The sequence below is a fragment of the Vombatus ursinus genome, unplaced genomic scaffold (genome assembly GCF_900497805.2).
Source record: "Vombatus ursinus unplaced genomic scaffold, bare-nosed wombat genome assembly UNPS02014794.1, whole genome shotgun sequence".
NCBI classification, from domain to species: Eukaryota; Metazoa; Chordata; class Mammalia; order Diprotodontia; family Vombatidae; genus Vombatus; species Vombatus ursinus.
In genome coordinates this window covers 3,703,646-3,719,066 of record NW_020954572.1, presented here as the reverse complement: position 1 = coordinate 3,719,066, position 15,421 = coordinate 3,703,646, and the positions used below count along the sequence as shown (strand labels likewise).

At 35.6% G+C, this 15,421-nt stretch overlaps 1 protein-coding gene across 1 annotated transcript in view; it reads right to left on the bottom strand.

The window, feature by feature from the left end:
* TRIP11 (thyroid hormone receptor interactor 11) overlaps positions 1-15,421 on the bottom strand; it is an 88,595-nt gene that overhangs the window by 20,403 nt on the left and 52,771 nt on the right. Inside the window, exons 14-16 of the mRNA XM_027869931.1 lie at positions 14,297-14,460; positions 13,412-13,515; positions 11,007-11,106 (exon numbers count right to left, since the gene is read on the bottom strand). Of these exons, the coding sequence (XP_027725732.1) occupies positions 11,007-11,106; positions 13,412-13,515; positions 14,297-14,460 (368 nt within the window). The remainder of the gene's footprint in view (positions 1-11,006; positions 11,107-13,411; positions 13,516-14,296; positions 14,461-15,421) is intronic.

Sequence of the window (15,421 nt, the reverse complement as noted above, 5' to 3'; positions counted from 1 at the left end):
AGACAGAAGAACCAGAAGTCTGTAGTGTCTCTGAAATCAAGCAAGGATGAAGAATCCAGAAGTGGTACAATACTGGCCAAAGTTGTACAGAGTTTAAGGAAGATGATGACTGAAAAAGACCACTAGATTTGACAATTTAAAAGTTTTTGTGACCTTTGAGAGAACAGTTCGATCAAAGTGGTGAGGATAAAAGCCAAACTACAAGGGGTTGGGTACAAAGCAGATAATTAGAAAGTATAAGCAGTAGGTATAAATTTGTTCAACTTTATCAATAATGGAAAGAAAAGATATACGACAAGAGATCAAGGGAAGAGGCATTTTCCAGGTGTGAAGACACTGAGCATGTTTGCATGCAAAAAGAAAAGCACTAGTAGGGAGGGAGATATGACTAGTAGACACATGAGAGAAAAAGGATGACTATAGAACAAAACCATGGAGAAAGGGGAAAAGAATGAAATCAAGGGTACAAGTAGAAGAATTAGGCTAGATGAGCATAAGGGTTATTTCACACTGTGCTTAAAAAGTCTTTTTAAAATTCCACTTATCCTATTGAATTATTTGCATTTCTGTATAATTATCTGAAATCCAAAATATGCGGTTAATACACCAGTACTTCTATAACCAAACTACTAGTTTTTGAGCTTACCTACAAAAATAGTTAGCTCCTAATATAACATGTATCATTTTGCCTTATTTCTGTAAAACTTAAAGGGCATATGAGATAAAAATAAACAAATGAATGAATGAATAAAATTCTGCTTACATAAATTAATACCCTGGATATGTCAGTTTTACCTATTATTGAAAGAGCCAGAAAGTATTTCTACTTGAAAACAGTAAACTTGAAAGGAATAAAATTAGGTTTTTAAAAAAATATTCATTAAGCTAGACTGATGACACATACACTATTAACATGGTAAAGTTTTACTATCTGTGATAAACATGGCAAAAAAGTATAGCTATACAAGAACAAAAACTTTTTAAAAATATGAATGTAGACTGGGTGTGATGATTCACACCTATAACTGCACCTACTGGAGAGACTGAGACTGGTCTCCAGACATCAAGGGTGGGGTGGGGAGAGAGCCCCCTCTAACCCCCAAGAGATACCTCTAGGTTGCCTAAGGAGGAGCTCAGTTCTGAAACCAAGCAGGTCAAAGTTTCCTGTGATGATCAGTAGTGGGATCAGCATTTCCAGTCTGAGTGAAAGAGAAGAAAGGAAGGAAGGAAGGGAGGAAGGGAAGGAAAAAGGGAAGGAGGGAGGAAGAGAGGAGGGAAGGAAGAAAGAAAAGAATGAAGAAAGGGACGGAAGAGATGTGAAGGAAAGAAATGTTTTCTGTTAAATGTTTTGTTTTGTTTTTTAATGTTGTCCTGATCATTTTGTTGGAAGAAGGAACTTGTGGTGAGGAAGCTCCTTCTACTGATGCAGAAAAGCAGCTCTTATGAAATGTGCAACCATAGAAAATTGCCTGGGGAGACTGAAAGGATAAGTGTCTTGTCCAAGGAAGGACTAGAACTAAAGTCTTCATGACTCAAACATCAGCTCTATATACCGAAAAATTTCCTACTAAATACCATTATATCCCAAAAATAACAACAGAGAAATGATTATATTGGAAAAAAATCATTACACTTCCTTTAAGACATGCCACATCATTAATATGCTAAATGCACTAGTGACAGAGTATTCTAGAGAAAAATGATTTATAAGAAACAAATTTATCATTCCTGAAGGAAAAGAAATAATTCCTCTAGAAAGGGAAAACATCTGCAAGTATAAGAACAACAATTTGTATTCTAAAGTTATCCATTAATATAAAAAAATTAGAAGATGGGGGTGGAGCCAAGATGGTGGAGTAAAAGCAGTGACTTGCTTAAGCTCCCCCAAACCCTTCCAAATACCTGTAAAAAATGGCTCTAAACAAATTCTAGAGCAGCAGAATCCACAAAAAGACAGGGTGAAACAAATTTCCAACCCAAGACAACCCAGAAGGTTGATGGGAAGGGTCTGTTGTGCTGGACTGGGAGAGAAGCCCAGTTCAGCGTGGGCCTCACAGGCAAAGACAGGGCTTCAGCAAACTTGGAGCAGGCCTCAGGGGACTGAAGCGCCAGCGGTTGTGGCAGTTTCCAGACTTCTCAACCCATGGGCTCCAGAGACAACTTGGAAGGTTGGTGGGGGAGGTCTGTCGGACCTGGGTCGGGGAGAAGCATGGTCTGGCTCCAATCCTCGTGCAGCCCTGAGGTGGCAGCTACTTCCGGAACTCCCAGCCTACAGATGGTGGGGCGGACCAGGTGACTGATCGGAGGGGGATTGCAGGGCTCTCTTTGCTGGTGCTGAGACAGGATTCTCTTGCTTTGCCCATGCTTGGATCTGGGTCCAGTCCTAGGTGGCAATTCAGGGGCAAAGGGGAGAGCTGTCATGGTGGAGCTTGTGGCAGTGGTGAAGAAGGAATCCTTCTCACAGTTCCAAGGCAGAAAAGAGTGCTTGTAGTCACTCATAGAACAGAGCACAGGCCAGGAAAGGAGTAAACATCTCTCCTTTGATCCTACCACCATGGAAGAACTGAAAATGTACAGGTCCCTAGAAGTATCTCTGAAAACAGATACCCAAAACCCCTGAAGCTTGAGACAGTACATCCTCCACCTTGGAAGCAGAGACCTGCCTTAACAAAAAGTTTAAAAGTCAAGTAATTGGCTGGGAACATGAGCAAACAGTGGAAAAAAACTCAGACCATAGTATCTTACTGTGGTGACAAAGGAGATCAAAACACACAACCAGAAGAAGACAACAAAATCAAAACTCCTACATCCAAAGCCTCCAAGAAAAATATGAATTGGTCCCAGGCCATGGAAGAGCTCAAAAAGGATTCTGAGAAGCAAGTAAGAGGAGCAGAGGAAAAACTGGGAAGAGAAATGAGAGTGATGCAAGAAAATCATGAAAAACAAACCAACAGCTTGCTAAAGGAGACCCCCCAAAAAAATGCTGAAGAAAATAACACCTTAAAAAATAGACTAACCCAAATGGCAAAAGAGGTCCAAAAAGCCAATGAGGAGAAGAATACCTTAAAAATCAGAATTGGCCCAATTCTGGAAAAGGAAGTCCAAAAGGTCACTGAAGAAAATAATTCCTTAAAAATTAGAATGGAGAAAATGGAAGCTAATGACTCTATGAGAAACCAAGAAATTACAAACCAAAACCAAAAGAATGAAAAAATAGAAGACAAGGTGAAATATCTCATTCGAAAAATAACTGAGCTGAAAAACAGATTCAGTAGAGATAATTTAAAAATTATTGGACTACCTGAAAGCCATGATCAAAAAAAGAGCCTAGACATCATCTTTCAAGAAAAGATCAAGGAATACTGCCCTGATATTCTAGAACCACAGGGTAAAATAGAAACTGAAAGAATCCCACTATCACCTCCTAAAAGAGATTCCCAAAGGAAAACTGCTAGGAATATTAAGCCAAGCTCCAGAGTTCCCAGGTCAAGGAGAAACTATTGCAAGCAGCCAGAAAGAAACAATTCAAGCACTGTGGAATCACAAACAGGATAACACAAGATTTAGCAACTTCTACATTAAGGGATCTGAGGATTTGGAGTATGATGTTACAGAGGTCAAAGGAGCTAGGATTAAAACCAAGAATCACCTACCCAGCAAAACTGAGTATAATCTTTCAGGGGGAAAATGGATATTAAATGAAATACAGCACATTCAAGCATTCTTGATGAAAAGTCAAGAGCTGAATAGAAAATCTGACTTTCAAATACAAGACTCAAGAGAAGCATGAAAAGGTAAACAGGAAAGAGAAATCATAAGGGGCTTAATAAAGTTGAACTGCTTACATTTCTACTCGGAAAGATGATATTTGTAACTCATGAGACCTTTTGCAGTACTAGGGTAGTTGGAGGGGGGGAATATATTTATAAATAAATTCTTTAAAAAAATTAAAAATTAAAAAAAATTAGAAGACTACAAGCAAAATAAAATTTTAACATTTATTCTGAACTCCTGTTTTGTTCCCACCCCCACCCCAATTTATTGAAGGACATGAAATTTCTGAAGTTTAATGCAAATAAGCTATTTAGTAGTCAACTATAAATACTTTAAATTATCTAGGTAAATGAAATAATTTTTAAATAAGTTTCAAATGAGTAAAAATGTAACTATAAAGTAGGAAATTAATTAACAGGCCTACATATTATAAATTAGGCTAAAAAAAACACAAAACTATCACCTAAGTTTTACTAGCACTGTTAGAATCTAGACTTTTATCCAACTGACAATAATCTGTTAACCATTTATGGCAACTGAAAAACTGCATCTGGCACTTTTTATATTTTTCCATTTAAATACCACTTTTGCTAAAGATAACCATAAAGAAATTTTTCAAAAAGTTTAGCCAACAAAGCTGTGTCTGGGAATGTATTTGGACTGTTTTCAACAGAATGTTGTATGTTTTTTGTGGAAATAATGGCCTAGAAAACTGAATGTTTTATATAATAAGAATTAATCAATATCACGAAAGTAGTTCTATGAACATCAGAAGCTTCCTTTATGTATGCTGCTGTAAACCTTTGTTTTAACACTTCATAATGCAGAAAAAAATCTGAGTCCTATCTCATAAATTCTTTAAATTTTTTCTTAAGGAAAAACTCTAAGGTTTTTCATTCTCACTTTTAGAAAATACAGGGTAAGGTATAGAGACTAAATCTTCTTGAAAAGAAAAAAATATCAGTAGTGATAAGACCTTCAACAAGTCTCAGGTAGTGAAGACCAAACTAGTATAAAAATATCCTTTTTTCTTCAGTCTACAGTTACAATATCCATTTAAATTCTAGCATAAATTCACCATTCTTTTGAGTACTTGCTCTCTTCTTTCTCAATGAACACAATGCCTGGCTCATAGTCCCTTCACCTCAACTCCTGCCTTTATACCAGACAGACTTCAACATAGACACTTGCGTTCCCTCAAACACTAATTTCCCATTTTCATAATCCACTCAACTCGTATGACCTACTCCTCCCAGTACATCTTACACCCTTGATCTTACCATTACTCCCAAATGCTCCATGCTTCCATGATAAAAAAAAACCTCTGAAACTCCCTTATTCAATCATAATCTCCTATTATTCCATCTCTTCCTATACTTTACTCTTTCAAAACCCAGTCTTCATCCTCCCTGTAATTTCTAATTCCTCTACTCCTCAGTACTGATTTTTTTTTCCTCTTTATCAACTACTACTGATTATATGGAATGGCTCTCTGAGAGGGGAAGGGCAAATGGAAAGGAGAGGGAGAAGGATCCTGGGGATAACTACGATGACGTGATGATGTAAAAAACAGAAGATCTCAATAAAAACTTCTTTTAAAAAAATAAAGCTCTTCACAACCTGACTCCATCCTATCTCCCCAATCTCATTAACACTTTACTCTCCACCACACATATTTTTCCCAAAGCCATAATAGCCTTCTTGCTATTTCTCACATGTGATACCCCACTGTCTCAATGCCTTTGCCTTGGCTATTTGGCACATCTAGAAGGTTTTCCTTCACCTATTAGAATCTCTCTACATGAGGCCTTTCTGGATGCTCCCAGGCTGCTAGCGCCTTTCAGGCCAAGGATACCCATTTGCTTTGTTTCGTATACACCTTTGCACATAATATTGCTGCCACTACCCCTTTCCTCCATTATAATGTAAGTTTCAATGAGGCAAGCTCATCGAGGCAATTCCCCTCCCAGCTGTGCTTCTAACTTTCTGGATTTCACTACCTCATACCTCAGCTTTAGTGTCACCTTGGAATCTCTTTCAGCACCTGGGGCCTTCTCACCCTGGAACATCCATCCAACCTGTATCCTCCCAAACTGCATCCTCCCGGTGGAACATCCCTTTTGCCACGCCAGCCCCCTTCTCAGATTGTTGAGTTTTCTTCCTGGGACCTCCATTTTGTGGAAGGACCCAGGCCTGCCAATCTTCATGTCGTTTCCAGCTATGATTCTGACTTTCAGGTCTTTACCTTCTCCTGCCTTGCCCCTAAACATTTCAACTCCTTTTTGTATGTTGTCTTCCTCCATTAGAATGAAAGCCTTTTGATGGCAGAGGATTGCCTTCATTTTTGCTTGTATTTGTATCCCCAGCACCTGCCACAGTGCCAGGCACATATAAGTGCCTAACAAATGCTAGTTGCCTATTTGTCTTTCTTCTGTCTCTGAATCCCCTGCACCTAGTACAATGAATGGCAATAAGTAGGTGCTTAATAAAAGACTGCTAATTGAGTGGTAGCAAAATAAGAGCTTTCATGTTATTGCCTATCTTCTACTTCTATTTTAGCTAAGCATCTATCTATCTAACAAAGTATTTGTTTTATGTAAAAAGTTTTGAGGATGGTTGTAAAGAACAAGGGCAAAAATAAAAGAAGTTCAATTTAGTGTGCAAAATTGCATGACAACTTGTTAACATAAATATCTATTTAAATTCAAATAAAGATTCCACTATAATATGTTTTCCTCTAAGATTAATATATTAATGAAAATGTGAATGCTAACCACGATAAGACTGTCTGGTGTATCAATATCCCTTCCACTTGAGGGAAAACACATGAAATACCTTTTGAGGAGTGAAAATAACTAGTCTTTATATAATATTTTAAATTTTACTGAAAGCTGCAGATAGATTACCTGAGGCTAACAACTATAAGGTATTATTTTAACTTACTCATGGTTACACAGCTTGTGTCAGAAGCAAAATTCAAACCCAGACCCCAGAGGACCTGGAAATACATTTTCTAGGTTTTACCTAGGTTTTGTTACAAAAGTTATTTTGAAATGATGGGAATAATTATATTACATATTAGTATTTATCTATTTATACAGTTTATAATACAAGACTTGTTAATTCATGTTCCTTTTCATTATTTTCTCATGATGTATACTTCACTGATAAAAGTTCCTCCACTGGATATTATCCAGATAAATTAGCTCTTCATATTTATGGTTTTCCTGCCTCAAGTCTCTCCCTACTCCAAGCCATCTTAACATTGCTGTCAAAGTGATTTTCCTTAATTTTTAAGTCAAGATCTGACCACGTTACTCCTCAACTCAACCAATCTGAGTAACTTCCTCTTGCCTCTAGGATAAACTGCAAACTCCTCTTTTTAGCTTTAAAAGTCCTGTACACCCTAGTCCAAAACTATTTTTCTAGCCTCACTGGACACTCCTCCCCCTCCTACATTTTGCAATCAAGCCCAACTAGCCTTCTGTTACTCATACACTACAATTCACCTCCTATTTCACATACTCACTTACCCAAATACCTCACAAAGAACCTCTATTCCTATAAGATACATCTGAGGTACACATAAAACCTTTCTTGATACCCCAAAAGTTAGTGCCCTTACTCCAGGGGTGATGACGGAACTAGCCCAAACCAGCTTGAGAGAGCCAATTGTTAAATTTTCAGTGTAGGGATGAATGAATAAATGAATAAACATGTATTAAGCGCCTATTATGTGCCAGGCCCTGTGCTAAACACTAAAAACAGAAATAAGAAAGATAGTTTTTGTCCCTAAGGAGCTTACAGTCTAATGGGGAAATATATATTTATACCACAAAAACCAGACAAATGTTACAACTCAAGCTTGACTTACTATTTGTTGATTATTTAGATCAGAGGTTCCCAAACTTATTTGGCCTAATGCCCCCTTTTCAGGAAAAAAAAAAAAAATTACTACAGCGCCCCCTGGAAATATACTTTTTTTAACCCTTTAACGTATTTTTCAGTCTGCATCATTTAAAAAAATATAAATTTTTTTTAAAAATGACATCTTAAATTTAACAATTTACTGTAAATTTGAGTTTTTCCTGCATTGAAATTTTGATGAAACAATATTACATCATATAACTATATACTTTCATACTGTAAACAGGTCATTACATGTATATATTCCTGCCAATGCATGCTGGATTTCCTGACAACATGCGCCACACTCACCTGCCAACACTTGCTTATTAAGATCTGTCAACAGACTTGACCACTGATCAGTTACAACTTGCATTTTGTGTATTTAGAAAATAACGTACTCACACTACAACTTTAACTCTGTTATACAACAGATGAAACATGTACGAAGGGCTTTTCAAAATTTTCATGTCTTTTCTTCTTATTCTTCTACTGTCCCTTTATTTTTATTCAACACCCCTAATTGCACTCAAGGCTACTACTGAGCCCCTGGATTGTTCTAGCGCCCCCAAGAGGAGGTATCACCAACTTTGGAAACCTCCGACTAGATTTTTGAAAATAATGAAGAAAAATGGTAATAATGCAGATTAAATTTACAAGTGCCCATTGTCTCGCCCATTGTATCTGTATTTCTAAATCCTTCTAGGTACTTAATAAATACGTGATTATTGACTGATGATACCAATTTTTTTTCCACTGCAGAGGACTTTTCTAGCCATTTAACTATAAATCTATTAGGGCTTCCAAAAATGAAATAGATTGCCTTGTTAAAAGCTCACCATTGCTGAAAGCATTTAAATATGCTATAAGACATGTTACAAAAGACATTGCTATATTGGGAAGAAGTCATACTAGATGACTTCTATGGTCTTATCTACATGAGATTTGCTATCTTACTAAATATTAAAATAATTAAACAATCTAAAATTTTAATATTGTTAGTACACATTAAACAGGTTTTATAAAATGCTCTGTTGGTTAGGCTATATTGTTTCCAATTGAATTTAGCTTTTCCTAGGCTGAGTATACAAGAAAAAATTATCTCATTTCTACAGAGATGAGATAATTAAAAACTTTGAATAAAACATAACTTTTTTTAAAAAGTTATTTCCTTATATTGTTTAAATGTTGAAACTTCATATTAACTAATCATTCTAATCCTCAATCTACGGATGCTTATAAAGAAAAACAATCTATTAACTTTTCCTCTACAGTTTAAAGCACTATGTACTCTCTTAGAGCAAAAGTCATTTGTCTTTTTCAAAGTTGTTTCTCCTGGCAAATTTCTTTACTGTCTGGCCAAGTTTTGTGTTAAAAATAAAGTACAGTATTACAACATCCATTAACATTTAATGTGCTTAATGATCTCTGAAAGCAAAAATACAATGATCCTTCTGAATCCACCAAGTTGATCAAGAATTCATTTCTAATATCAAAAATGCATACAGCTTTTGTAGAATTTAAATCTCTCAACAGTTATGAATGTATATAAAAGATAAATTAATCACCCAGACGAATGTAAGATGACACCTTTTAAGAAAGGTTGTAAAACTTGCAAAAAACATATTTAAAAACTTAGAAGACAGAAGAAATGTCTTTTTATACCGCTTTCCTATCTGAGCAACACTGACTGCTTGCCTTTGCCTCAAATTCCATAGTTGTTTAAGAATAACAGAACTTTTATGTGTTTTTTGTTAATTCTACAAAATGAATTATTAAATACAAGATGAAAATTACTTTAAACTTCTAATGCATCAGTGTAGTAGAAAATACAATATAACAATAACATATGTAGACTACAAATATGTGTAACAAAATTTATAGATAAGATTTTTAAATGGCACTGTTGTTAAAGGGGTAACATTTTTCGAGAAGTAGTTCAGCAACTTTGACAATACATGTGATAATACATATGATAAAGCAGAAGAATTTTTGACTCACCAAAGTTCCTGTTCTAGGAATTATGACATTCAGATCAATGTCTTCAACTGAGAGCGTGGTTAGATTTTATATACTAGTACACCATCTATCACTGAGATGACAATCCTTAGTAAGTTGAGAATATTTCTTGGCTCTATTACCTAGTCTGTTTCTAGGATGTAGATTTCTTTAGCAACTAAGGTAGACTAGAACTCTCAATGGTTTCCAGTTGTCTTATGGACAATATTGTATAAAGAGTAGACCTGTTAGGATCTGTTAACTTTCTTTTCAATTTAATTATCTTTTTTTTAATAAACAAAAACCCATTTTCTCTCCCACTCTTCCACTAAAAAAAGAAAAACAAAACCCTTGAAATAAATATGTATAGTCAAGCAAAACAAATCCTGCATTGGCCATGTCCAAAAAACAGGTTTATTCCAGAGGACTTTTGATAGAGCATTCTACCTACTTCCTCAGAAAGAAGTGATGGACTCAGGATTTTTTTTTCCAACCACATACTCCTAAAGGGATGTAATCATCTTCCTATATCCACCAATGAGCCCAGGAACTGATCTCTATGTGAATAAGAATGTTATGGAGTAGTGAGTCAGAATGAAGGAATTCTTGGTGCTGGTGCCTTACATCTGTTTTTCTGGATAATTTTCTGGCCTCTTGAGTTTCTAAAGACCTTCTGTTTCCTAACAGCCTGTCTGGACTTTTGAGTATGTTTTGATTTGTTCTTAAGTTCTCATCTGCCTGACTCCTTGCCCATATCACCTGCCCTACCATCCAGTATTTATCTATGCACTGACTCTTGCTTGCATGGTTCCTTACACAATGACTACCCGGAGTAGTTTCTAGTACATTATCTCTCCTGAACCATATATGTGTCTTTATAAACTCTTAGGACTTCTTTGAACAGCACTTTCAAGTATGGCCCTAGAATAGACCCCTTTCATACATAATTGAAGAGGTTACACATAAGGATGATATATTAGCCAAACGTTACTCTCCAAAATGTATACTGTACAACATAACAAGCCTGAGTCTTCTCCTTGTGACAAAAGGCAAAAATTTACTAGATGCCAGGCCACAGTTCTGGATGAAATTTGTGACCATAGAACAGAATGAAATAAAAAACCATAGGAAGGAACAGAATTTAAGGTCCTGGGTATGCTTCAATGCTATGCTTCAATGAAGTGGAACAGAACAAACAGAGTCAACTGGAATACAAGCCATAAAACACGCTACAATGAGACTGACCATGCTTTATTATTAAAGATGCCTATCTTCAGTACATTTCAGATTTAACACTATTCTTTTAGAATAAAGATGTATATTTATACCTTGTTTTTTAAGTTCTTCAATTTGTTCTTCCTTGAGATCCAATTGTTCTGTAAGTCTTGATGCTGAATCTAAGGCAGCATTTGCTTCTTCCAAGTTTTCCTTTAAGGGAAGAAAGCTCATTAGAATTTACTATTCAAATTCAATAGCATAGAATTTAGGTCTAGATTCCAACTATAAGAGGGATAATTAAAACTGGAGCACATTCAAGAAGGGCAACCAAGATGGTGAGGGGAAAAAAACAAACAATAAAATAACTAAGAAGAAACTAAGGATGCTTAGTTTGGAGAAGAGAAGACACTGGGAAGTATGAAAGCTATCATCAAGCACTTAATGAGCTATCATGTAAAAAGAGGATTAAACTTATTTTAGGCAGAAATGAGAGAAATGGGTGAAAGGTGCAAAGAGGTAGATTTCTGCTTGATATAAAAAATTCCTCTAACATTCAGGGCTATCCAAAAGTGGAATTAACTGCCTCATAAAGTAGTGTGAAAGTTATTGAGAATGTCAGGATACACATTCCTACACAGACTGGAGTGAATGACCTCTAAAATATTGTCTAAATCTGATATTCTATGAATTACAGGTAGAATAAACTGCAGAGTTCTGTAGTCAGTCAGTCTCTAAACACTACAGATTAGAATACTGAGGTGGCAAAGAGGCCCAATGCCACATACCTAATTAAAATCAGAGATAGCACTAGAATCCAGGCCTCCCAACTCATACTCCTCTGTTGCTTCTACACTACCACACTACCTCTCCTAGAAATAGCAAACTTAAAGAGTAAGAGGGGAAAAGTTATTTGGACAAGAGACTGACACGCTAAAAGCAAGGCAGTAATCACAAAAACTCAAAAAGCAGAGAATTACTCAAAAAGCACAGCTTTTTAGAGCTATTCTGCATAATGATAGTTTTACTCATTAATAGTCTCAAAGAACATAATTACATCATTATTCAATAACTGATGTTAATATTGATGATCCTGAATTATCAAGAACAGGTTAAATTATGTTTAGTTTACTTTAAAAAGTAAGGTATTGCACCTTAGACATGACATAAAATAAAGAACAATAAACTCAAAAACTTGGATTCTGGTCATACACTGGGCTTAGAAAAATCATTTTAACTCACACTGGGCCAAAGTTTACTAATTTCATCTAAAATGATGAAATTGAACCAGATGATCTCTAAGCTTCTCATCAATGCAAATACTATGAATTAGACAGATGCCAACAAAAATGATTAAAATAAATTTCAGTGTCTAAAGGCATAATCTTCAATTACCTAGAAAGTTCACTAATGTGGAACAGTTTATTCATCAAAGATGCCAGATAATTGCAGACTTGGAGGATATGGTTTTGGATCCTGACTTTCCACATGCTAGCTGTGTGACCTTGGTCAAGTCACAACTCTCTGAGTCTCAATAGTATATAGTGAAAAGAATACCGGCATGGAAACCTGTAAAACTGAACTTCAATGTTGGCTCTATCACTCCCTGGCTACATGATCATGATTCATTCCCCTTCTTTGGATCTTTTGGCCTCTTCATCTGCAAAATGAAGTGGCTAGACTAAAAGATCCCTAACGAATGGCCTAAAGGAGATCTAAAACTGATTATGGCAATGATCTCAGAAATAGGAATACTACTGTTTATACTAACGATCCATAGAAGTGCTGTGAACATCAGAAATTATTATGACACAGTGTATTTAAAGTTTTCGAAACTGCAAAAATCTCTAAACATCAGATGTCAGTATAGTAATGTTATAATATACCAACCAGAAACACAATCTAATCATGCCTTATAAAATTATTTGCTCCAAATAAAATAAGAAGGGGGTTAGGGTGGGGGCAACGTCTCTACAATCAGAGAAGAGTAAAAGTGAAGTGAATACCTGTATAAATAAAGATGAATGTAGGTTGTATGTGCGTCTGATTTTGTAGGTATTACTTCTATTTCCCAATTTGCTTTGGCTAGAGAGACTTACACTGACTCAATTTCCCACCTCAATTTTAAGATATGTGTGTGTGTATATATATATGTATGTATGTATGTATGTATGTATGTATATACGTATGTATGTGCATATATGTATATATGGGCTATAGTTATTTATTTCCAAATATTTTTAAATGCCTAGTGGCAGAGAGTAATCTATTTTTCGCCAATAAAAAATAAACAGATTGGAGATCAAGCAATGTGCTCAAAGCCAGAAATTCAGGGGCAAAATTTACATTCTCTGAGTTTATTACAGTGTTCTCCTTTATGATATTCAAGAGCTCTCTAATATTTATCCTGATTTTACATCATTTCACACATATAATTTAATTGTTCAAAGAAATAAGAATGAGAAATCTATAAGAGATTATATTTTGCATACTTAAAAGGAAAATCCCTTATACTTACCTGTAATGATGTAACCTGTCCTTCTAGATTCTCTGCTTTTCTCTTCCATTCAGTCATCTCTTTTTTTTGCTTTTCTAGTTCAGCTGAATACATAGCTTTTTCTTCTACAAAAAAGTTTATTATTTATGTTTTTCATTTTATTTAAACTTTGATACACATTTTAAAAAGCTTTGAGTAATGCAACAGAAACATCTGAAATGCTCTCTTAAAAGGAAAGTTGCTGTGCTTCACTTTAAGATATTAACTTTAGAAAAAAGAGACACTACCTTAAATAAAAGTAATATTATTATTACCTAAAAAAAAGTAGAGCTAGTCTTTAATTGATTTCATCTGGCCCTCAGGGTAAAACTACTAATGGTTACTGGAGTAGCTGCACCCAGAAAATTATCTGAAATAATATTAGCTACTCCAGTTATCCCATCCAGAGTACAGTTGAAGAACTATGATAAATGGTTAATCAGCTAATATACTTTTCAAAGAGTAATAAATAATAGGTGAAAATGCTCTCAAATCCACTGCCAGCACAAACAGTAGAGTGAAACTTCTAACATACATTTCAATATCTATCTCTGATCTTTCTCTCCTACAGGTCTTTTGCCCTCCTTTCCTTCTTTCATCCTCATGCCCTATTTCTTTCGCTTATTTTTCCACTGTATGTGGTGAATATTCTCTATTCCTAATTTTGAAATAAACATCAGAAATTCATAAAAGAACTGAAACATAAATTGAGCTGTTACTTGTGCGTGGCCCTCCACGTATATTTCCTATGGTCAGTGGACCTCAAGAGTAAAAAGATTAGATCATGTAACCTAAAATGGAGAAAGGAATAAAAAAAGTTGTCTCTAAACAATTATTTTTCACTAGAGTAGATAACATATAATTTACCTTGCTGAAATTGTTCTAGTACCATCTGTAGATTGGCTAGTGACAGTGCATACTGTTTTACTTGGTCCTGAGAAACAGAAAGCTGAAGTACAGTTTCATCTCTCTGCCTGGAAACTACATTCAATTGCTCTTGCAAAGATTCCACCTGCAAACTGGCTTGATGACTTGAATACAAAAAAGAATCAGAATAAAAACATATAAAATTATCTATATGCTGAGACATTTTGACAAGAATGGAACATTTACAAAGTAAGCCTTTAACGTGAACCATTTAGATATTAATATTTCATTTATCAAATAAAGTTGAGGTTAGAAATATCTTTACTGAAGAATAATTTTGAGCTATTATTGTGACAGTGATTTTCAATAAGTAATGGTTATATTAAAAATCAAAAATTAAGAGGCAGTGAGGCACAGTACAAAGCTACTGACTCTAGAATCAGAAGATTTAGGTTCAAACCATATCACTGATGTTCATCTCCTGTGTGGCCTTGGACAAGTAACAATTGCCCTCTTAGCTTCCTCACATAGAAAACCAAAGAGTTAGACGTGATGGCGTCTCAGGCCCCTTCCAGCTCCAGATCTCTGATCCAACAACACTATGACTAAAGACTGTCATCGCAGAAAAATAAGCATTAATATGATTCTGCCACTGTGCATCAGGGCTAAAATTCTGAATCACAGCTTCTCATGGAAAAATGAAATCTGAGGAGTCAGGAGGAACCTCAGTACTCATTTGGTCTGAGCTGAAGCAGACCTTCCAGTGCAGTATTTAACTTTCGTTCTCATGAGTTTTCTTTATTTTGATACCTAACAGAAGACAGGTAGGAAGAAGTTTGACAGTAACTTGGGCCAGAGCTGTCCTACAAGGGACTCTGACAGGTAAGCTTCAAGGGATGTCTTACAATGAGACAGAAATCAGACTGTTACTGTATCACACAGTCACACAGCACCTTTACAAAGTTTACAAAAAATGTTCCTCATATCCGTTGTTACCCGATACAAGGGTTATTCCATTTTACTGATGAAAAAATGAAGCTCCTGCCCTGAAGTCAGGAGGACCTGAGTTCAAATCCGACCTCAGACCAAACACTTGACACTTACTAGCTGTGTGACCCTGGGCAA